This window comes from Acipenser ruthenus, chromosome 5, assembly GCF_902713425.1.
Source record: "Acipenser ruthenus chromosome 5, fAciRut3.2 maternal haplotype, whole genome shotgun sequence".
Classification (NCBI taxonomy): domain Eukaryota; kingdom Metazoa; phylum Chordata; class Actinopteri; order Acipenseriformes; family Acipenseridae; genus Acipenser; species Acipenser ruthenus.
Genome location: NC_081193.1, coordinates 12798621 through 12823593, shown reverse-complemented (window position 1 = coordinate 12823593; position 24973 = coordinate 12798621). Strand labels below are relative to the sequence as shown.

The 24973-nt window shown below is 38.2% G+C and overlaps 1 protein-coding gene across 1 annotated transcript in view; it reads right to left on the bottom strand.

Moving 5' to 3' along the window:
* LOC117402325 (calcipressin-2-like) overlaps positions 1-23252 on the bottom strand; it is a 98222-nt gene extending 74970 nt beyond the window's left edge. Inside the window, exons 1-2 of the mRNA XM_034003359.3 lie at positions 23055-23252; positions 20430-20647 (exon numbers count right to left, since the gene is read on the bottom strand). Of these exons, the coding sequence (XP_033859250.3) occupies positions 20430-20645 (216 nt within the window). The 5' untranslated portion in view covers positions 20646-20647; positions 23055-23252. The remainder of the gene's footprint in view (positions 1-20429; positions 20648-23054) is intronic.
* Positions 23253-24973: the final 1721 nt, after the last annotated feature.

Here is a 24973-nt window from a genome sequence, read left to right as displayed (position 1 = left end):
CCCACCAGCGGGAGAACATGGGGGACCTGTCCATCCAGCAGGCGCTGGCGACTACGGGGTTAACATTCTGTAAGAGTCGGCCTGCTAGGAGGCTGGTGGAGGGGAACGAGGTACACCTGGTTCCAAGCCCAGGTAATTGGCTACTGGGCGGAGCCAAGGTGTACATAAGGGGCAGCCTCTCCACCAGTCAGGACAGTGTTCCTGGGACAGAGGAGAGAGCCAGTGCCAGAAACCTTAACCTTTCTGTGTGTTTTTCATCAGACTAAGCAGAGCTGTTTCCTGCCTTTCGGCTGCCAAGCACTGGTCAAGCGTGGGCCTGTGGTATTTAAAGGTCCAGGACTTATATATGCTCTCCTCTCAGGACCTGTAAATTGTAAATAGTGTGTTTTAAAGTGACAGTAGGTCTTTTTGTTTTGTGCACTGTTTTTTGTCTATGTGTGTAAATAAACGCGGTTGCACCTATTCTTTTGAAACCTGACTCTCCATGCATCATTCTGAGGCCTCCCACACCCGTGCTCTTAGTTATGCCTGGTATGATATACAGTACAGTAAGACTGTACAGACTCTTAAAAATAAAACTGAGCTGTTGGGATTAGTATCTTTTTATCACCAACTGACAGTATGCTCATAGGTTCCAACTGTAATGAAAAGATCAAAACTGTTTAAGGTCAAAATAGCAAATGTAGGTATCTCTAAAGGCCTGGTCACACAAGGAACTTTTTTGACAAAATGAAAACGTTTGTTGCCCCAGCGTTGCCATGTAAATACTGTGGTGACATGAGAAACAGGCCTGCTGTCGACAAGGTGCCAACATTCTGGCAACTAAATAATGTAAACCAAGCATAATTATTATTATTATTATTATTATTATTATTATTATTATTATTATTATTATTTTTGTTAAGTGAATAAAAACAGTGTATTCTGAATAGAATGGTGTAATGTAAATGAACCTACTGTATGCTATACAACATGTGACTGGCCTACCTATATTCAAAAGCAGAAATCTAATTTTTAGGTTTTACTAACAGTAACAGAGAACAGCTCCTCCAAGTCCTGGCATTACCTTTAAAAGGGCAGCTTCATTCATGTGTCTAATGTACTCCTTGTGCTTTGGATATATATAAAAAAAAAGATCTTAGGCAAAAAAAAAAAAAAAAAAATGAAATGCTCTAAATTGTGTGTACAAGTTGCCATTTTTTTAAACATGTGACACTACTCTCAAATATCATTGGCTAGTATTGAGTTTGTTGCCTTTGTATTGGCAGCAAAATAGAACAGTATCCTAAACTGTGCAACACGTCGCCAGGTTGTCGACAGCATGTTGACCAGCGTGACCAACAATGCAACACGCAGACAACACAAGTTTCGCTTTTGTTGTCGTCAACAAAAGTTGCTCGTGTGACCAGGCCTTAACATTGCATGCGAGTCACTTATAAAACTGTACTGTTGGTATGCTACGATAAAAGGACAGTAAAGGGTAGGAAAGCATAGGCAAACATGGTCAATCTCAGTTAAATATGGTAAAGCACAATACATAAGAACAGAACAAATGTTAGAAACAGACAAGCTGGTCTGGTCCTAGCAGCTGATTGATCACAGAACGTTGTCTTGCAGCAACAAAGTGGCTAGGTAACTCATGCCATACACTCGCTACTCTCTGTTTCTATCTCCATACTGTGTCCTCTGGTCCTGGTCTCTGTGTACTGTAAGTGTTACTGTATAAGGGGTATGGTGTAACCAAGTATTAATCAGCTTTGTTCAGCTGTAACATCTGTAGTAGTCAGAAATTTTGTTAATAATGCATGTGAGCTCATCTTGTTTGTTTTCAGTTCTGCTCTGTAAAAATAAACTATACGTGAAATGCTATATAGTATGAAGACCTGCAGAATGTGTTGTGAGATGCTAGTGACATATTAAATATACATAAATCGCTGGCTCAGTGTAATTGAGCCATTTGCACGCAGACACACAAACACAATCACACAGTCCAGTTAACCCATCAATCAAAATTGGAAAAAAAAATCTAAATATAAAACTTAATTGAAGGCATATGACAAGAAAAAGCTTAGGATGCACTAAACCGAGAAATGGCTTGCCAAAACGATAAAGCAAAGATGGAAACTGAACATTAAGTGACAGTAACTGCTCAGATTATTGCATTTCTTGAAAATTACATTGCAAGCACAAAGTGGGTAGAAAGTTATAGTGTGCTTGAAATCCATCTGTAGAGCCACTTATAAAAAACTATCCTTTGATATTTAAGTGGTAACTGCTATAAAATATAATGGTTGTTTGAAGGCAATTTTACTAATCATGCAATGTTTTGCTGCTACAACTGGCCATTTCATAGGATACAAACTATGACAAAAATGCAATATTTTTTAAATTGCAATTCTCTATAATACTGACATTTTATGACTTAAGAAAAATAAATTATACAGCCCTGATATGTGGGACTGGTGCCTTTTTGAATGTTGCTTCTGTGGTTCTAGACATGGAAATGAATCCTTCATATAGTGTGTAACATTTATTAAACCCTGTATTTTTTAAGACCTTCATTAACTCCTGTTATTTGAAAGGAGTAAATTCCTTGTTAATGTAAGAAAATAAGACAAAAAATATAAATGGTTAGTTAATCTAATTATATTACGCATTTGTTTTATAAGTTTTGTAAAATGACCTGGTGTTTTCCTCTTTTAAATTAAAAACTGGCGTAAACACTTTGAAAAAATGCCTTCCAATTTATTTTTATTTATTTATTTTTTTAAATTGTTGATGTACAGTACTCCATTGTTTTTGTTACTTTATGGACCCTATTTTGATGTACTGGTAACTGTAAAGGCAGTCCATTGTATTCTTCCATTGCATGTCTTTGTTAGTTTTATACAATTGCATTTTTTTATTGCTTCCTGAAAATCTACCTTGACATTTGCTTCAAATTAGGGCCCAGTGTGTTTATTGTAGAGATCTTTGTCATTGCAACACAAGAAATAGGAGCGAACAGCAATCCATTATGAGGCTACAAATTTGTATTCTTAGGCCAGCATGGAAAGAATGCAGGGGACAGAAACAAGCACATGCGAGGGGAGATTAGAACGAAACAGGTGTGATACCCGCAAAATGCAGTGAATTCAAAGGTTTGCTATTTGGTAATTGGTCATGTTGTCTGTTCTTAAAATGTAATTAACCTCTTGCCCTATTGCATCTTAACTTGCATCTCTCAATAATATATTTCAATACAATTGAAAAATCTCAAGTATAATTCTATTAGGAAAATGTGTGGCTGAAATGTTCAGACTTCAATGTCTACATGGTGTCAATTATATTGACAGAGACATCATTTATTTGATCATCTGATTTTCCCCAAGTGAATTATAGATTAGCTAGGGCTGATTTTTCAAAAATTATAATCTGGATAAAAGTGGTCTATAATTTGTAATCCAATATTTTGTGATTAAGATTACTTTTATCTGGATCGTTTTGATCCAGTTTTTTCAGAAAATGTTACTGTTGGATTACATTTATTCAGATTATAAATAATTACGATTACAATTTTTTTTTTTTTTTTTTTTTTTTTAACTAATTTCGATCACAAAATCTGGATCATTCTTATCCAGATTACAAGTTTTGAAAAAAACAGCCCCAGGTGTATTGAGGTGCAAATCCAGTCCTTAAAAGTGTAGTACTTTACAGAGAACTGCATTGAGAGCAGAAGGGTTGGCAGCTAAAGGCTGATGATCAGTTTAATCTGTTTGCCACTACCTGCTGTACAGTCAAATATTTTTAAACTAGTCTGCCATCTAGTGATCAGTTTAAGAATAATTAAATAGGAGATGTGTGTATTATACTGTAGTTTAATGAATATACTTGGATCTCATTGCCATTAAGGCTGATTGATAGAAATGGTGGTGTCAATCACAATGAATGCCAGAACAATTAAACTCCCTCAGGTAGTGTCATGTGCGCTTCAATTTAAAAGGTCGGAACCGATCTGCTACAGTATGTGCTTGCAATGAGAGTCCTGTGCCAATTAGTTTCAGCCCCGAAAGATCAGCAGCAAAAGGGCAGAGCTCTTCCTCTTCTTGCAGTGCCATCCATAATGGATCAATTGTAAATCATGTGCAGCTAACTGAAAGTGAGGAATGAAGACACCTCCTATAATATCCGCTTCAGGCATGTTATAGGGAGAGATAGTTCAGAAGCATACACATTTCATGAATCAAAACTTAAAACATGCTTGGTCAGAGCAACTTACTGGTATCACTAAGAAAGCAATGCCTGCGAGCAATACAACACCAATCCCAATACGGGTATACAATTTAACAACAGTGCTGCTGCTGTTTACTAGGGAGAGGTAAGGATTAAGGTACATAACTGCCAAAAACATTGAAATGAAAACTGCACATGGATTGTTGACTGCATGTAACTCTTTGGTTACAGTTCGTTGGACTGACCTTAGACAGAAAAAGTTGGCCATTTGATTTCCCTAGACAACGCTGCACTTGTGATGGGTGCTTCCAGTAATGTAAACCCAGTGTGAAATCCTGTCAAGTTCCTCACTTATTTAAGTAAGTACCTAGAAGTAAAGGCATGTTGAAAGCATGGTAAATCTCAAGTATAATGTAGACACCCTAGGAAAGAACAGTAATTATAAAAGTATAAACATGATGTACGTAACAAAAAAAAAAAACAGAACGAAACTGGTTGAAAAAAAAACGAATTTAGATATACTAGGGTTTGCAACCAAAGGCTTATGATCTGTGCAATTGTACAGAAGAAGTACAGGAAAAGCAGTCTGTAATATAACTTTTCTAAGCTTTATTGCTGAGCTCAAGCACTAGGTGAAGAGGCAGAAACAATCTGTCCCAGTTTTTATACATATTAAAATGTGCTCAGCTGTACTGAACTGGATATTTATTTATATCTCAATTTTATCAGAAGATTTAAAACTTAATAGTGACTTCTGCCATTTTCCAATCTACAGGAACAGGACCATTTCTGCAGACACAGATTTGCAGTGTGTCGGGGATTAGCTTTTATCTGGAAATGGTACTTAAACAGCTTAACCCCTGTGTCACCAGTGGAGTTACTGCACTTTTGATTGAAGACATTCCAGTGATTGTGATTTTTACATTGAAGTTCTATTAAAATATTAAAAAAAACAGAATTAAATAACGCATTGCTTATTTAGTTATTTTTTTTAGCAACGCTGAAAAGAAAAATATTTCCAGGATTGTTCTACAAATGTCTCAAAGCCCCATCTGTTGTTCCATACCTGTCAGCAGCTGTTTATTCAAAGGGTCAACACTTACTGAAAGGACACAGTCTTTATTTCAGCTGCATCAGTACATAAGCATTTATCTGTTCTTAACAAATAGAGAACTCCATTTTCTTTTTCATTACAGCGTTGGTTGATTTGTACTTTACATCAAATTGTATCAACAGGATTTAGCATCTTAATAATGTCAATAATCTCCATTTGTCAGAGAATTGCTTTTCAATGTACAGTTGTATGTTTTTTTCTTATATATATATATATATATATATATATATATATATATATATATATATATATATAGGGACATACTGTATTGTAAAGCGGTTATAAAGCACTAGCAGTTTAATTATTAATTAAAAATCTGTGTTTTCAACTTTCCAATGAATGTGCTGAGGGCTTGTGTATACCCACCCCCACCCGCCAGGCTTTCACTTATATAGAAATTGCAACTGCAGTTGATTTTGTGCTTATTCACAGTTAACGATGGACGCCCTTGCAAGCACACTGAATTGGAATCAAAACTTGAGTATCAGACAGAGGAGGATTGGCTTTATACAGAACCTATATGTTTTTTTCAGTACTGCTTGTATTTGGAGGCCGAGAGCACTATTTATAATAGTGTTTTACTCTAATTAAGTGACTTTTCATACCACTCAATTGTCTATATTCATTGCAATTGAAATAGTATTAACATTCAACAGTGCCGGTTAAAAGTGGCAAGCTGCAAATCAAATCAAATATTCTAAGGGTTTATACAGTAGACATGTTATACATTACTTGTAAATTAGGTTCAATGAGTAAAAAAAAAATGCAAACTTCAGTAACTAAACAAAAGACCCAAACAAAATGAAAACAACACTTAATACATCACAGATTGTCCTGCAACTTGAAAATAAATTTTCAAAAAAATCTAGATATGAAGAAAAACACTACGATACATAGAGCTACTGTTAATCTTTCATCATTTATTATAACTGATTTTGTCTGTCCTTTTCTCAAGATACTAACTGATATAGCCAATTCCCTTTGGAATGCCTCTATCCAATTCCTTTGAAACGTATCATAGGATTGTCTTTGCTTTGGCTGCCTGTACTGTATCTGGTATGTAGCATTTCAGCACCTTGGACACCTCCCAGTAGTAGGTGTTGAAAATAATAAATCACACTTACAAGTTAAAGATGCAGTGAATGCAAGGAGAACATAAGAACATAAGAAAGTTTACAAACGAGAGGAGGCCATTCGGTCCATCTTGCTTGTTTGGTTGTTAGTAACTTATTGATTCCAGAATCTCATCAAGCAGCTTCTTGAAGGATCCCAGGGTGTCAGCTTCAACAACATTACTGAGGAGTTGGTTCCAGACTACCACAATTCTCTGTGTAAAAAAGTGCCTCCTATTTTCTGTTCTGAATGCCCCTTTATCTAATCTCCATTGGTGACCCCTGGTCCTCTTTTTTCAGGTCGAAAAAGTCCCTTGGGTTGATATTGTCAATACCTTTTAGAATTTTGAATGCTTGAATCAGATCGCCGCGTAATCTTCTTTGTTCAAGACTGAATAGATGTTCAGAAAAAGGTCACCGACTTAAGAGATCATAACACACAAAGGCTAATTGTCATTTAGAAGACAAAGACATGAAATCAGGGTGGTGTTCTTCTAAAGGTGACTGCACTGACATTCATGCTGACTCGCTTCATAACGACATGAAGATATAACAAAACAAGGTAGTGTATCATAATCCGCTTAATTTATACCCCAGTGTGTGTGTGTGTGTGTGTGTGTGTGTGTGCGTGTGTGTGTGTGTGTGTGTGTGTGGAGATACCCAACACCACAGTCCTAAAATAATCTGGAACCAAAGACATCACGTTTATTATTATTATTATTATGAATTAGTCATTTATCAGATGCTTTTATCCAAAGCGACTTGCAGAGACTAGTGGGTGAACTATCCATTACAACTGCTCCTACAGGGTCACTTACAATAGGACCTCGGTTTTACGTCTCATCTGAAGGACGGAACACAAGGTGGTTAAGTAAGTTGCTTAGGGTCACACACAGCGAGTCAGTGGCTGAGCCAGGATTTGAACCAGGAACTTCCTGGTAGCAAGCCCTTTTCTTTAACCACTGGACCACAAAGCCTCCTTCACATCTACATGTTTATGTACACTCTTATTATTGGATTCTTTTATTATTAAAAACACAGTAAATAATCTCCTCTATTGAAGTCAGAATATGTGCCGACTGTGCTAAACATTTCTTTGTGGAACTGCGACCACATATGAATGTTATCCACGAGGCTCAATGGTGATACAGTGTTTCAACGTCCGTACGGAAACAAAACAAGGATCAGATTTCAACAAATTGAACAGTTTTGCAGTTTTGTCCGCAGTCATGGTAGATTTTCTACACACATTTATCACTTAACATGCCATAGAACATGCCAGATTGTGCGTTGCCAGAGAATAGTGTTGTTTGTATTGAGCGCATAACATATTTCAAGTTAGTTTATTGTTTATTTATTTATTTTATTTAGCAGATGCCTTTATCCAAAGTGTGTGAACTATGCATCAGCTGCAGAGTCACTTACAAATACGTCTCACCCAAAAGACGGAGCACAAGGAGGTTAAGTGACTTGCTCAGGGTCACACAATGAATCAGTGGTTGATGTGGGATTTGAACCAGGGACCTCCTGGTTATAAGCCCTTTTCTTTAACCAATGGACCACACAGCCTCCTACCTATTGTTCTGAACTTGTACAGTATTTTGGGTTACTTGTAATAAGTTATTTGTTATACAATATATAAAAATAACTTACAATAACTTAGTTTATGCTGGCTGTTATATACATTATTTTACATTATTTTACAGATGTTGGCTGCCCAGTAGTACAGCTGGAAGTTAGCAAGACCCAGATCCCCGCTTGGCCTCAATCTCTGAAAATAATCTCTCCGGATTCTAGGGCTTTTTGCATTCAAAATAAATGGAGAAATAATGTAATCAAAATCAATAAAAATAGCTTCAGAAATTAAAAAAAAAAACGTGATACACTGAAAAGGGTAAAGAAATTTGGGAGTTTGAAGAAAAATATGATTATAAAGGAAAAAAATAGATACAAATAAAGGCAAATCTAAAGCAGTAAAGTTTTACTGATTGATCTTGACTTATCAGGAATCAATTTCTATTATTTTTTTAGTCCTTCTACTCCACCAGATGCCCCCTAGTGTCATTTCAACACATTCAGGGTTCTGGTCTGTTAGAATTCCTGTACCTGTGTTGGCACCCTATGGATACAGTAGCGCAGGGATGGCCAATCACGGTCCTGCAGGGCCACTGCACTCCTGTTCTTTGTTCCAACCCTGTTCTAAATTGTTTAATTGAACCAATGAAACCTCCATCCAGACCCTGAAGTAGTTAATGATCTCATTTTACCTGTTAAACCTGGAGTGGAATGGCCCTCCAGGACCGTGACTCCTGCACTAATGCATTCTTCAGGGATGTTGTTCCACTCCTTAATGACTGCAGATATTTGGAAGCAATTCTAGGCAGTTCTGAGAATCCTGTCCATCAAGTACCAGATGCGTCCTACTGGAGCCAGGGGGGTGGCGGGGGGAGTGCTATGCAACACCAGCATAATTCATGGTTGACAACTGCTGGTTCATAAATTCATATTCCAGCATATACCACAGAAAGAACAGAATGCTATGCAGCACGGATGTGTTGGGAAGCCAGGTAACTGTTTATCTAACAGTTTCCAGTATCAGATAACCCACTCATCTGTCTAGAATTTTACCCCACGCAGTACTGTATATAAATCAGTAATAACACTGCAGGAAGGCTAGCAGTCGACGGACCGATCGCTCAGTAAGTAAATAATATTTCATTTGTAAAGTGAATGATTGCCAGTTGAGGTTGTAACATGAGCAAGTTTTGTTGGTGTAACAATCTAACAACTTGTACAGGGCACAGCTGACTGGATTTAGAATAATTTGCAACCAATTGTCTACAGCACCCAGCTCTCAACCTGTAGGGCATTATATAAGGGTTGACGCTAAGCTAGTGCTCCAGCAATCAGCGCCAGCTCACCAAAGGGCCTTATCCTCAAAGGGCCTTATCACCAAAGGGCCGGGATTCTACACTGTGGAAGTCCACATGAGGACGGGCCAACGTGGACTGGCTGCAAAATGTTCTAACCAAGCATCGAACTGACCAGGTTTGCATAAATTTCTTTCTTTTTCTGTTCTCTTTATTATTTAATGCTCTCGCTCCTCCTGTATCTGTCTGTTTTCGCCTGCCTCTTGGCATCACCCTCTCCCATAGCCATTTCTACTCCTTTTCCTCTACTGCTCCCCTCCATGACTACTATCCCTGTAATCCTCTCCTCTCGTTCCTGTCCTCTGTCTCCTCCCTGCCACCGCAAATCTAACCCCTCTAACCTCATATCCCTGCCTCTCCCTCTTTCCGTTGCACACCCCCCCCCCCCCCCCGTGCTCTCTCTGGTGCCCTCTGGAATTGTCGCTCTGCTTCCAACAAAGCTGACTACCTCCTGTCTCGACTCCCTTTGCCCTCTCAGCCCTCGACCTGCCCGCCTCTCCCCGCCCCAGCCCTGGCTCTTCTCCATGCTCCACTTGGCTGCTGCCTCTATCAGTCTATCAGTCGCTCCTCGCTTCCTTCTCTTCTACACTCACCTCTGCCAAATGCTCCTACTTTCACTCTATCATTCCTCTTCCACTACCAATCCTCGTAAACTTTTCTCTGCCTTCTCCTCCCTCCTTATCCCTCCCCCCTCTTCCACCACCCTTTTCACTACCTCGCCTCCCTCCCCACCCATACCCTGTCATCTGCTCCCTCCCTCCCTATCACCCTCTGCATCCCCTACTATTCTACCCTCTTCTCTCTTTCGCGCCCCTCTCGGACTCCGATCTCTGCTCCCTGCTCCAGAGCCATAAACCCACCACGTGTGTTCTGGACCCCCTCCCAACTCACCTCTTGCTGCTGCCCTTGCTCTCCTCCCTTTTTTTCCTCTCTCCACAACACCTCTCTCTCCCCTCTGCCTTCAAACAATCACCCCCATCTTAAAAAATCCCTCACTGGATCCCTCATCCCTCCAAAACTACTGTCCTGTCTCCCTCCTTCCATTCCTCTCTAAAACCTCTGAGTGAGCAGTACACCGCCAACTGTGCTTTCCTGTCAACACATTCTCTGCTTGACAATCTGGTTTTCGCCTGGTACACTCCACTGAAACTGATCTGCTCTCCATCACAAACTCTCTACTCTCTGCTCTGTCCTTATTCTCCTGTCCTCCCTTGCTGACCTGGGACTCTCCGGCACTGCTCTTGCCTGGTTCTCCTCCTACCTCTCCGAGCACACATACCGGGTGTCCTGGCATGGCTCACCCTCTGCCTCTTGCTCCCTTTCAACAGGTGTCCCCCAAGGCTCAGTCCTGGGACCCCTTCTGTTTTCTCTCTACACCCGCTCCCTGGGTCCCCTCATCTCCTCCCATGGCTTCTCGTATCACTTCTAATCTGATGATGCCCAGATCTTCCTCTTCTTTCCCACCTCTGACTCTGACATTTCCTCCCGTATCTCTACCTGTTTCTCTGCCTTCTCCTCCTGGATGCACTCTCATCATCTCAAACTCAACCTCTCCAAATCAGACCTCCTTTTCTTCCTCCCCCACCGCTGATCTCTCTATCTCTATTCCTCTTGAATCCACCACCCTCTCTCCCTCCTCATCCACCAAGAACTTCGGTGTCACCCTCGACCCCTCCCTCTCCTACTCTCAGCACATCTCTACTCTGGCACGCTCCTGTAACTTCTTCCTCAGCAACATATGAAGAATTCGCCCCTTCCTCACCGACTACTCCACACAGCTCCTAGTTCAGGCCCTGGTACTGTCACACCTTGAGTACTGCAACTCCATCCTAGCCGGCCTTCCTGCCTCTGGTACCCATCCGCCCCAGCTCATCCAAAACTCTGCTGCTCGCCTTGTCTTTTCCCTTCCTCATTTCTCCCATGCTACACTGCTGCTCCGCTCTCTGCACTGGCTCCCTATCGCTGCTCACATCCAATTCAAAACTCTTGTACTCGCCTATCACTGTTGTGACCTTTCTGCTCCCTCCTATCTCCAGACCATTATTTCTCCCTACATCCCCCTCTAGCTGTATCCCCCCTTCCACTCCCCCGCCTCCAGAGCCTGCTCCTTCTCCACCCTTGCCCCTCAGAGGTGGAACGACCTACCCATGGATATCACGACTGCTCAGTCTCTGACCACCTTCCAGCACCTCCTCAAGACACACCTGTTCAGACAGCATATAGGTACCCAATTGTACCTGTACTTGCAATCAGCTTGTACTTGCACTTAACTACACCATACCTTGCCACACTCAACTGCTGCTCCTAACTATAACTACTTATTGTATCTTCTACTTGATTTTACTCTTATAGGTAACCGTACTCACGTTTTGTAATTGCTCTTATATCATACTTACTACGTGTTCTTACTGGACTTCACTCATATAAGCAAATATTTACTATAGTTTTAACTGCTTAGTCAAACTCGCTCTTACTTATAATTTACTGTATTCTTTATTTTGTTCTTATTTGAATCTGATCTTATTGTACTTTCATATCTGCTCCTATCTGTATTATTTTATTCTGCAATGTGATATTTTATACTGTGATAACTTGTAATATGATATTTTAAAATGCAATACTTTGTACTGAGATATTTTGTAAGAACTGTAAGTCGCAGTGGAAATAAATAATAATAATAATTAACCAGTTAACAGTACTTAATAGATGAACAAATTATATGTTCATATTTTTGTCATTCTACACAGTTCATATTGAATGTTCTAACATTCAGAAGCTGCTCGTCAGTTTCTGTTAAGAGTTAACTAGTGAACCCCTATTCTACATTTCCAGCAATGCAAAAAGAAACTTGATTCATAGCTGGAGTCCACTAAATGGCGCTGGCACTTACCAACATAATTTAACATCTAGCTGGCAACTAGAACTGACGTCAGCACACTTTTCAGAACAAATATGATTGCCAACATCATAAAAAGGTAAGTAAAAGCAAAACTGAAAATGTATTTTGAAGCTCCTTACTCTAAACTTCACATGGGAATTATCAACTGTCCTTTAAATCACCTCTTAAGAGGAATGGGTTGGCTGCTCACACCAAAAACAAAACCACCAACCAGGTGCAAAACCAGGACCTGACGCTTGTGTTAGGAAATAAAAAGAAGCTGACCTTCATTTGGAAACTGTGCTGAACCTCTACAGTAGGCGTCTAATCCACTGGCTCGCTGTAAAATCAATGCTGAAGTTAATCCCAGGAGCAGCTGCAAGTCTAAATGCATTACTGCAGCTTTTCTGCTCTTTGATCATGATAAACCAGAAATTGTTCCACTTTTACTTAAGTTTTGAGGCAATGTCTGCCACCCATCAATCATATTAGGCGATTAAGTAGACTATTTGGTTAGGTAGACTATTTGCTTGCATAGGTGAGACCAACATTACTGCAGGTGAAAATGAACGAAAGCCTTGCTAAACATTGCAAATCCTTGAATCCTTAACCTTAAAAATTCAATTTTCAAAAGCTTCACAAACAGCTTATTGCTACATATGTATTACAGCAAAAACATGGTGATGAGTTGAAAATGTGAGAATAACTATGCTAACAGCCCAACCTTCCCAATGTCTTTACTGCCATTACAAAGTTGCAATTTTTGTAATATGTGAACTGAATTCTGCGAAAGTGGCGAGTGGGTGTCAACCAGTGATATATGGCTCAGTTTCTAGACTATGAAACAGTGCTATAGACAATAGTAAAGATGAATATTTCCAATACATGACTGTCTCAAAACAAAAACCTTCACACTGTCTATGATTATGGCACTTTAGCACTATCGATTTACCTAAACCTAAATTTGTAATTTATATGAACAAATTAACCAAAAACCCATGTGTCAGCTTGTACTTGACCTACAATGTGCACCCAGACGTATACATTTAGAAAAACTCAATCGAGGCAGCATTTCCACATTGCCATGACTGCCCAGAAGAATATTTCCATATATACTAATATATCTGTTAAAGTAAATATTGCTGTAATGAAGGTTACAAGGGTGAAGCCGCTCTGAAATACTGGTTATAGCATGCAAACAATTACAGGAGCATTCGGACTATGAACACAATTTGATCAATGGAAGTAAACTGGCACCCTTAAAAAGATGAGGAAAACAGGCAGCGAGACAAAGGTAATATTAAGAGTACCAGGAACCTGACAATGAAACATGGATTGCATTGACCCTTCTGAGCAAAGACACCTCAGATATGGAGATTTTCCACACTACTCAGACATTCTTGCTATTATTAGACTTGAAGAAAAAAAAAATACACTAGATAGGTAAAAATAGCAATGATTCACCACCTAGAGCTTTCAGTGATGTAATGTTGTTAGAGTCTGTCGAATGGTTACTGTGAATAACTGTAACAGTAACACACTTAGGAATCTGTATCCCAGCCCAGTCAAGTCTACACTATTCTGAATACACCTCAAAAGGCTTGGATAACTTTAGTTAAGAATACCTAACCTGCAGTGCATGGATAAACAGTAGAAAAATAAATTTTGAATACAATCTAAATATTGTCAAACTTGCAGCACATCTGCTGCACAAATAATATGTTGAACTGTTAAAGGGACGCAGTATTCTGAATGCCTGGCTTCTGAATGCTGTACGCTACCCGGAAATAATCAGATATATTGCCTTGTACACACTGTACTCAGAACTCTCTGTTTTTGTCCCGCTTGATTGAGAGGGACTCATTAAGACTCTCCTGTCATATACTGTATGTGGAGCAGTCTAATTTGTTATTATAACATTTTTATATCATGACCACATTCACCCCCAAGTTTAATATACAGTTAGGCCCAGTTGACACAAACCAAAACGTCTTCTTATTGAGTATTCTGTTCACTATTATTGTAAATCATAATCTTCTAAATAATTTCAGGAACATTTAGAGCATGCAAAATAAGCACCGAAAAACCCTAATTACAATCAGGGCAGCGTTGTTATCTTTTTATATCGTATAAACACACTGGGAGTGAATTTGTATTGTTAGATATGTGTTTCAATTAATAACTGCAACATGCATTTATCCACAGGGCTAGATTAGATGAGGTAAGAGAACCTTGTATGGGGCAACTGATTTTCCACAATCACGGAATCACGGACAGAATCACGGAATTTGGCATTCTGGGAATGGAATTCTGCTTTGCAACTGCACATTTAAAAAAAACTGTGCAGTCTTTTACAGCTGTTATTCTCCTATAAAAAATAATGGATTGCTTTGAAAACTATACTACCCAGAAGCCAGCGATCACGCTTGTATAAAACGTTATTGTATGTTTATTTGGATCATTGGATAACGAGAAAACAGGTGGTCATTACGCTGATGGACTGTCTGTCTCTGCTGCGGCGCTGCCTGTGTGCTGTGTGAGTCGAATTGTTTAAAAAAGTAACTAGCTGTTTTGTGAGAGTTCTATTCTGTGGAATAATTTTGGAGTTGTATATACAGAAAAGTGAAGAGAAAAAAACGATTGTCAACCCCCGATTAAAAAAAAAAAAAAAAAAAACATAATTGAATTTATGTATTCATTTATTTAGTTATTGCAAAATTTGGTTTTATAACTTACTATTTCTAATTTATCATTAACTAAGTACTCAGAGTGGTTTTTAGTTTTTTTTTTACTCATGTTGCTATAACATGGCTCTCTAGCTACTGTAGTAAGAACAAAAAATTGTAGATTCAACAATGAGTGGACCAATAAATACTTATTTATTTTACCAACTGTACCGAACGCAAAGACAATGTGTTTATTGTGCAATGAAAGTGTGTCAGTAGTTAAGGAATACAATATGAAAAGGCATTTTGAAACCAAACAAGGAGCTTTTGGAAATACGTATCCAGAGGGCACAGTAGTTAGACGCTCAAAAGTAGAAGCACTGATTTCTTCTTAACAGTTATACTATTAATATGTCACATACATTTTAAAATGTTTGTAACTATACTGTTACATTCTCACACTGTTCTATTATTAAAGTACTATTCATATGGTGAAATGTGTAAGTCTTGTTCAATATATGAACATTAAGTTATGTAATATTTATTATTGCTTAAAAATGTGCAGAGTAAAATACTCTGGCCCGCCTACTAGTTGAAGAGCCCTGCTCTAACTAAGGCAACTCTATCTGTCCAGGGTATACAAGAAACACATGCAAGCAGTTTTACAGCAAGTACAGCATAAACCAGTCTGCGTTGTTGCAAATGAAACTACAGATTGGAGAGATAAGTGTCCTGAACATTGTATTTCATTTGTAATTTTATGAAAATGGTATATTTCTTGTAATAATGTCCCTCATTTTTGACTAGTCTGTATATTGTAATGCCAGCAATAAGCTGTTTTTTCAAAACACCTTTATTTGTTGACTGACCTACAGTACATTGTTACTAGTGGACTGCTTTAACAAAGATTTTTCCTGAAAACTACAGTATCTCAGGGACTTAAACAAAAAAAAATGAATTCAATCCATTTTATAAGTAAAAATGTTATTTATGTTCAAATTACGTTGTTATTCTTAATAAATTGGTAAAAACGGAAAAGAACGGAATTGGTCATTTTGAAAAATGGAATTTGCCATTCCCAAGAATGGAAAATCAGGAGCCCTAATTGTATGTTAAACATTGGGAGACCCTTCCCTAATTGCATCTGACGTTTCGTTTTTAACAGATATAAACAATAAAACATGCCCAATACAAAAAAAATTCAATCGGTGTATAGCCAATAAACACCAGAAAAACACTGGAAATCGTTACTCACATTGACGTCACATCTTTCTCATTTAAAAAAAAAACCTACTACAAAAAAACAAAAACAAACTATCTTTCCCAGTGCAGTAGGGCAATATATTACAGTTAGATAGAATAAAACAGAATTGCAAATTGTGGTGAAATGTAAAAATGCCTAGACACAAAACCCCCAGAAGAATGTGCCTATTGACCATAAGGATTTTGTTGTGGAAGACAGCAAAGCAAAGAAGGTACAACTTAAGTGTGAAACTACTGTCGAGCTATTAAACACAATGCAACAGAACCACAAGCATTTTGGGAAGCAACCAAAGACAATAATTTCATACAATATATAAATAGCGAAAGCCCCGAAAAAAATAAAAAAAATTATAAGAAAACTTGAAAATAGCTAAAAATAAGCACCAAAAAATGAAATAAAAACAGGCGCCCCATTTATGATACGTGTTTATATTAAGCGCAGCAGACTTTAAAAAGGGAGGTAGGGGGGTGGGGTCTTCTATTCCAAGCTGAGATTTTGTATTCAGATACAGCATGTTCTTAGCATGACTTGGTACAGGTCAAAGAGATGAATAGCGCTGCACAAACCGATTATTCGATTAAGCAAATTGAGTTCTCCACAGAAATCAGCGGCTGATAATCAGGTGAGGGTCACTGATGTTGAGAGGGATCATTTACCATTCAGAGTTAAACAAGTGAAGAAACAGCTGCTTGGATTTGTGCTGACTGCTGCTTTTCTTAAACTATGTGGAGAACGGCAATTCACACAAACCCAAGCAGCTGTTTCTTCACTTGTTTCACTGAATGGCAAATTAACCCAGTCCAGACCAATGAATAATTGGTTTGTGCAGCATGTTGTTTTAAAATAAATTATTTAGAAGTTAGTGTTCTTTTTGCCTTCATACATCCGTCAGTATACATAATTACTGCGATTCTGAACTCCGGTGTAGATTTCAACAAAGATGTTTTATTCAATGCAGTCGAACAGCTGGATATTTCATTGTCCCTTAGCACAGGTCATAACAGAATCAAAAAGACAATACAATGTTGTAGTTAATATAGACTTAACCTTATGACATCACTTTTCTTCTTTAACCCAATCAGAAGAAAACAAGTTTCTTGGTTACGGTTATACAAATCTCTTATCAGCCCTTTTGAAGTATCTGGCTCTGTCCAGACCCTCCTAAAGGGGCTAGCTTTTACTATTTGGGAAGATGTTTACCAATAGGTTTGTAGCTCTAATACAGAACAGTGGTCTCCCCAAAATGCAAATATATTTCACGTTAGGGCTGGACATCAAAGGATTTGTTTTTACAACATTGTCCTGTTGGTCAGTCTTTTATTCTAAAGACAAAAGCCAGGATACAATCAGCTTCCCAGGTTCTAACCAGAATTCAGGAGACTAAAAGATGTTAACCAGATCCCTAGTCTCATTAGAAATTTAACCAGAACCTATGCTCAATTTATGAGTTTTATTCTAAGACCTAACAATTCATTTATCTCTAAATAAAACGTTTCAACACAGCACTAGCGATGAACCCAAAATCTTTTCTGGCATCTTTTCCATTTTGAGTTGACTCAGCACCTATTATGTTTTTCAGCCATGAATTCCTGAAACCAATTAAAGTATATATTTGCAACAGTCTGATAATTAATGACAGGATACAAAAATCAAAACACAAGAAAAAGACTCAGGTGCCTCAAACTTACTGCCGATACCTGTAAGAAATATTCTCAGCAGAATCATGGTACAGTGCTACAATAACGGACATGTGCCTAGTGCAGGGGTACTGTGGTATTGTGGCACAATGTTTCCTACCTATGTGCTTATAAACTCCCCAGACTTTACTCCTGCATACCAGGAGCCTCTCAGCCCTCTCAGTGTTTATTAGTGGCACCGATGACAGGCTCTAGCACTTCCAATCATCAGTGTCTCATGTTACGTGTTTCCAAGCCAGAAAAAATAAACAAATCATTTTTAACAAGCAATACATAATCCTCTTTAAACAGTTTTGGACACATTGCTTTACAATACTGTCACAAAACATGCTGGGGGAAAGTGCAGAGTAGTATCAATCTTTTAACATTAGTTATAAATCAGTGGTAAACAAAAGTACAACATTCTTGAGAGATTACAATCAATTTACTAAAGCAGGGTTGGGGTCAATTCTTTTTAAAGGAATTCCTTTGACGGACTTGGAATTGGAATTGATTCAAATGGAATGGGAATTGGAATTGGAATTGATTCAAATGGAATGGGAATTGGAATTGGAATTGGAATTGGAATTGATTCAAATGGAATGGGAATTGGAATTGGAATTGGAATTGATTCAAATGGAATGGGAATTGGAATTGGAATTGGAATTGATTCAAATGGAATGGGAATTGGAATTGGAATTGGAATTGATTCAAATGGAATGGGAATTGGAATTGGAATTGGAATTGGGAATTGATTTTGAAAAGGAAATGGAAATAGAACTGGAATATAAAAAAGGCTGATCATATTTTGAGTCATTGGTACAGAGATGTTTCACTCTTTTTATCAATGAGATTTACAAAGCACAGAAACATAGCAGACTGCAATTATAAGTAGAAATTCTAATCAGTAGTACTAGGTGAAGTATGAGAGAACATCTGGAATCAATTCCTCTCTATATATAGAATAATAGATGGGCTTCAGTGAGTTACAGGAAAATAATTCCATCTAGGGTTTCTGTGACATCATAAATTACGAGACCGAACGGCCATCTATTATTCTATATATAGACAGGAATTGATTCCACATGTTATCTCATATATTTTTTGTATTTTTTATTTTTTTTTACAGATGTTAGAAACAATAATGTAAATAGTTGTTTGCTGAAACCAAAAATCATTTGTGCAATAAAATGAAACAGGAATCTGCAACTTTCATCATGGAAAGTTACAAATGAAAGTGCAGTGACATTTCTCATAGTCAAACCAGCCTTTCTCATAATGCACACCAGCCTTTCAGGGCCAATTTGAAATGTAAAAGGGCAAGTGTTGGTTGGGTAAGGTTACAGTATCTGGCTGAAGGTTTACATCCTCTTAGGAAGTTTGTCACGTGTGACTAAGTGCTATTGCAACTAAAACCCACTTTCCCCGCAATTTGCTTTAACAGACGCAGATGCCAGTGAAATTTTCTCTGGGGAATTTGCTGCTAAAAATAGCACAATGCCACATGATCCAGCTCATGAATTGTGAGGCAACTGTCAGTGAGTTTGGAGGTGAAGGGCTACAATAAATGTAATGTACAGTAATTACTACCCAGACTGTTTTACTCATGTCAAGCAGGGGGCAGAAGCAATCAAATTGACTTTTTGTATGTACTTGCTAAACCGGTGTTTTTTTTTTTTTTTTTTTTTTTATCAGGGTACAAGGTCTCTCTCAAGTATGCAGAGATTTAACCCAGTGCCTGCGTGCAGCTGCCCTTCCTTCCTTCCTTCCTGGGAAAGGACCCACAGTGCCAAGAACAACAGCCCACTAAAACATCAACAGCAGCAACACTGGAGGTTCAAAAGAACATGAAGCGTGAAGGATTGGTACCTAAACATTTCCCATGACCAAAACAACTCAAATAGCAGACTATGCTGTGCTTTCTGATGTTATAACTATGGTGTACTAAGCTTGTGAGTTCCCAAGGCCTTTGAAGTGGAATATTTTTTGGCTGGTGTTTCTGTGTGTCTCTTAAGACACACAAATGTTTCATCATTTTAAAATATGTAGCTCAAAATAATAAGTGTGTATTACCAAACCAGTTTTGGGATCATGAAAAGAGAAAGAAAGCAGTGCTAATAGAGGCTGTTTCTACTGACACATACAAAGGTTGTCATAATGTCATACAATGTTGCATTATGTGGAACTAACTGCATACCGCACCCAGCTTAGACATGAACCTGTAACTTTAAGAAGATCCAACAAAAGGCTGGATGTCCCACTCCTCTGGTTAAAAATTATAGGTTCATTACATAGACTTTTACACTGAGAAACAAAATCTGTTTTAAGAACTAAGAACATATCCATCATAGGATAATGACTGCTCTACTCTTAACCTGATTGGCTGAGACAATCTGTGAAGTTTATAATCTCCATTAGAGAATAATAAAATCTAAACCGAGAAAGGTCAAATAGATTTGTTTCAAATGTCATTGAACATTTTACATAAATTCTGTATACAGTCTAGCATAATGAATCCAGCTAGCTGCTTTTATTAAGAAAGAAACAAACCCAGAATAAGCCAAGCGTGTATCTTACCTTCCCATTCTTTCCTTCAAACACGGACTGGTGGACATTGCATGCGAACAGTGAAGTAGGCAGGTCATTGAAATCAATGATCTGGTGGAAGTTGGCTCCTAGTGCATACTGTCTGTCCGTGTGCTGGGGAATGAAGACCCGTCCACCTTCCAAAAGGCGAAAGTCTCGATAAAAACTGGTGTCTCTCATTCCTCTGAAAAAAGGCTCTCCTTTCATTCCTAAAAAAAACCAAAAAACTTAACAGCATAAAAATTCATTTTTGGATTCATATCCAAATGTGAACACGAAAAAGCTAAAAGGAATACAACAGCAAGTGTTCAGGAACAGTACAGGCATGAGAATGAGAACACAGGTACTAGACCTGCTAGCGGCTGATGCGTTCATAATACTCTTGACTACAGAGCCATTTCTCAATAAATATCTTGGTATACTTTGTATTTATACATTGGTATAGATATTGGTCTCATGTGCTGAATCCCAAACAGTATCCCAAAACTATAAATGAGATAATTCTGCCGATTTAAAACAAAAGACAAAAATTTGACTTCAACGTAAAAAAAAAAAAAAAGACAGTATCATACAGTATGCATGTTTAACAGGTCGGGGGCTGGCCACGTGCTGGCAATCATGCACTCCACAAGTCAGAGTCTTAACCAGGATAATTAGATGAACAGTTTAACATCGTCTCACCTGCAGGAGTCAGAATCTAACAGCAATGAATCACACAACACATGCAGCACTCTTTACATGCATGCAGTTCAACAGAGGAGTGATCCACACACCTGGCTGAAGTTTAGTTACACTACAACATGTACCAAAAAAATGTTCATGACAGTGACAGGGAGACCAGGGATCAGGTGTCTCACAAGAAGTGAGAAAAGAGTTGGTTATCACTTTTTGTTTTGGAGAGACCATTCTGTCTTTAAATCAGTAAGGGTGCTTGCAGGAGCACTGTCTTCATCAAGGGGGTTCAAGCTCCATCAAGTACCCTACAGAGTACAGAATGTTCCATTTATTTTCTGAACTCAAGAGTTCATATTAAGAGCCAGTGTCGGGAGGAAATCGTCCCGACACACCTGAAAAGCAGCACTGTCATGATCTACTTCCCCTAAGATGATAAAATATTAAAGTGAGTATCAAATCACTGATGCGCTACTATGAGATTAGGGGGTTAGCCTCAAGCAAAGCAGAATGATCTGTGTGCCCAAAATGAACTAAGAGAGAATTTCACACACATCATCACACTGCATCAGTAATCTTTCACGACATGCCTAAATTGCAAGTGGCATGTCACAATCAGCGATGTACTGTCAGCTGTGAAAATGCTCAGCGTTATTTTAAGATCATTACTTCGTGATCGGCACTGCACACACACACTATAGATAGACAGTCAGAGAGAGAGGCAGTCAAGGACTCTTGGTTAACTCCTCTATTTACACACCATAGATTGATAAATGACTACACTCAAAGAGGAATGAGTTCAGATTAGAACCTGTTGCATATCTCTAGATTTAATCATTTAACCTCTGCGTGAACAAGACATGTATAAGACTAAAGCAAAGCAGATTCAGTGAAAGCCAAGCAGACCCAGCACAACTGATGGGGATTTCGACATGAACTGTGGCATTTAGGAACCAGGATTGGGACAGTCCAGGTCCAATAAAAACATAGATCAATGAATGAATGACCCAAACAGATCCCAACTGAGGGGTAACAGAACTGGTTACTATGAACACAGTGTGGCAAGATGTCTGAGTGGATCTATCCAGATCCTTAGACTAGGGTCCCAGACTAGGACTGATAGGTTTTGTATCTGAATTGACCCAGTCCAGTCCTCCTGAATCTAACCCATCCAGGTTCAGTATGAGTATGTTCATCTGTCCTGACCCTTTCAAATGCTTTTGGGCTTAAGCAAAGTTACGGTCTAAGTTTATTTTATTATTATTATTAGTAGTAGTAGTATTATTATTTCTAAAACCAACAGTGTACTGTAGGAAGGTAGAAATTACATTAGGAATCGACCTATTAAAGATACTGGATTTCAAAAGTTACTATTTTGTGAGCATACTTAAAAGTAGGAATGTTTTTTTTTTTTTGTTAAACAGTGTCTTTTTTTTTTTAGCTGTTTCCAAAGATCTTACAACTGAGAAATACAAGTACCACATTTATGAAAAGATATTTTAATATATTTTTTAATTTATATTGCAGAAAAATCTTTTAAATGCACCTATTGCATATCTTAAAACTATACCTATGAAAAGAAATGTGACTTCAAAGTTGGATTAAGGGTTAAAACACACCCTGAAAGAATACCCAATTACTGTGGATTGTTTTATCAAAATAGGTTTTAATCAGCATCAGCATCATAATAATAATACTAATAATAATAAATAAATAAATAAATAAATAAATAAATAAATAGTCGCTTTAATTTACCTGCCAATTACAAAACAAAATGTCTTGGAAAATATGCAGCAGATGAATTTAGCAACTAGTCCTCCAGAATGCTTCTCTTGTTTTCATCCCGTATACAAACATCACCAGACAACAGTTGTGCAATTCATTCATGCAACAATTTAACCACCTAGACTTAGCATAAAAAATAAAAGGATCAGTTTAATTTACCTGAAGCAGCAGAGGAAGAAGCTTTCCGGTCTCGCTTTTTCACACTGTCTGCTGGGCTACACTACATCAGTCTGTCTCTCACCTTCTTCCGTGAAGCAACCTTGTATTCCAGCTGTGCCTCGCTAATCCCCTGACGTTGATGTAACAGGCAGTTTGACTAACCAATTGCCTGCCAGCAAGCGACATTTCACTTGATATTTACACCGTCGACTATTGAAATGCAGTTATGTCCTTCGGAAGGCACGGTTGAAGTCAAGTAGAGTAAAGGGGTATGTTTCTAAATGAAGCAACACATCGGTCAACTGGTCGAATTGTTCAGCAGAGTTTGTTTTGCAGCGGGTAGTCTACATTTTCAGACAGAATGGAAAGTTTTTTGTCAAATAAAACGTTGGTTAAATGAAAGGAACTGTATCAAAGGCAAACGGCTGGTTTTATCAATCTTGGTCAGGTCTAAAATGTACTCAAAATGTTCCAATGATCACTGAAAACCCGTTTGTGTTTTATATAGTTACAACCGTTGGTTGTTTTGGAAAATAAACCCGAGTTCAGAAACAAACTGGTACGCGTGAAAACAGATTTTAAAAATGACTTTGGAGTCCAATTATTTTAGATTTCTACACAGGAATATCCATTTATCTATCATCTGTTTAACCTTTAAACGCAATACTACATATCCAACAAAAAACAATAGCGCTAGACTAAGTACTGCACTATTTATTTATTCATTCAATTATATAGCGCTTTTTATACAAAAGTATCGCAAAGCACTGCACACTACATAGCAGAAAGAACAAACCACAATACATTTGTATAGCATGTCACACAACTTCCATAATCAGACCATTTAAATAACATTTAAACAGTATACACAGGCACAGGGAGCCAGTGTAAAGAGGTCAAAACAGGGGTAATATGTTCACTTTTTCTGGTTTTGGTCAGAATTCTAGCGGCAGTATTCTGAACAAGCTGCAAGCGGGATACCATACGTTTAGGAACACCAGAAAAAATAGTGCATTGCAATTAGCAATTCTAGATGAACCAAAGGCATGCATTAGTCTCTCGGCACATCGGATACAGAAATAATTGGTTTGGCTATGCAGAACACACATGTCTAAATGGACAGTCCCTGTGCAAATGCTATGCTTGATATTCTGTACTTTACAGGGCGAATCAGAAAGGATGCCCTATGGATCATTTTTGTGTCACTGCACCTTTGTTTATACAGTGTCCTTCACGTGCAAGCATCACAGTGCTCTGGTGCTTCTGTAATGAAGTCTGCACACATGGTTGGTGTTTCACACGGAACAGTCTGAAAATGACACATTCTGGAGAACACGCTGCCCATTGTGTCCATACACCCTATGGACATTGCTATGGCAGATGTTATCATTTTTATCCAAGTTGGTGTGAGATGAATTGGGAGATGACCTTGTTAGAAATATAAGAATCAGTCAAGTTTATGTTATGATGGACCTGATAACTTGCTGGAGCATTAATATTGTATTGCCACTACAAGCACTGCCAGAAAATCTGTAAGGTTAAGTATGTAGCACACTTATCATGAGTGACAGCCCACCACTGGGAGTGATGGTGAAGTCCTTTCATCTGATGCATCTCTGTGCAATAGGAATCAGGACCCCACCTTGAACATTCAACTTTATAGGCTAGTTTCACAGTCCATGATTAGTTCTAATCTTGAACTACTTTAACTAAGTGAGTAGTTCAAGATTAATGTTAATCTGGGTCTGAGTGGTGTAGTTTCCTAATACGGGCTACATAGGAAGTTAATCTACAGAGTTGTGACGGGATGAATATGTGCAAAAAAATGACAGCAGGTTTGTAAAAAAGTTTTTCTAATGAGAGGAAAGAAAAGGTTTGCAAAAAAACTCAACTGAAGACAAACGTGAGATGCTAATGGA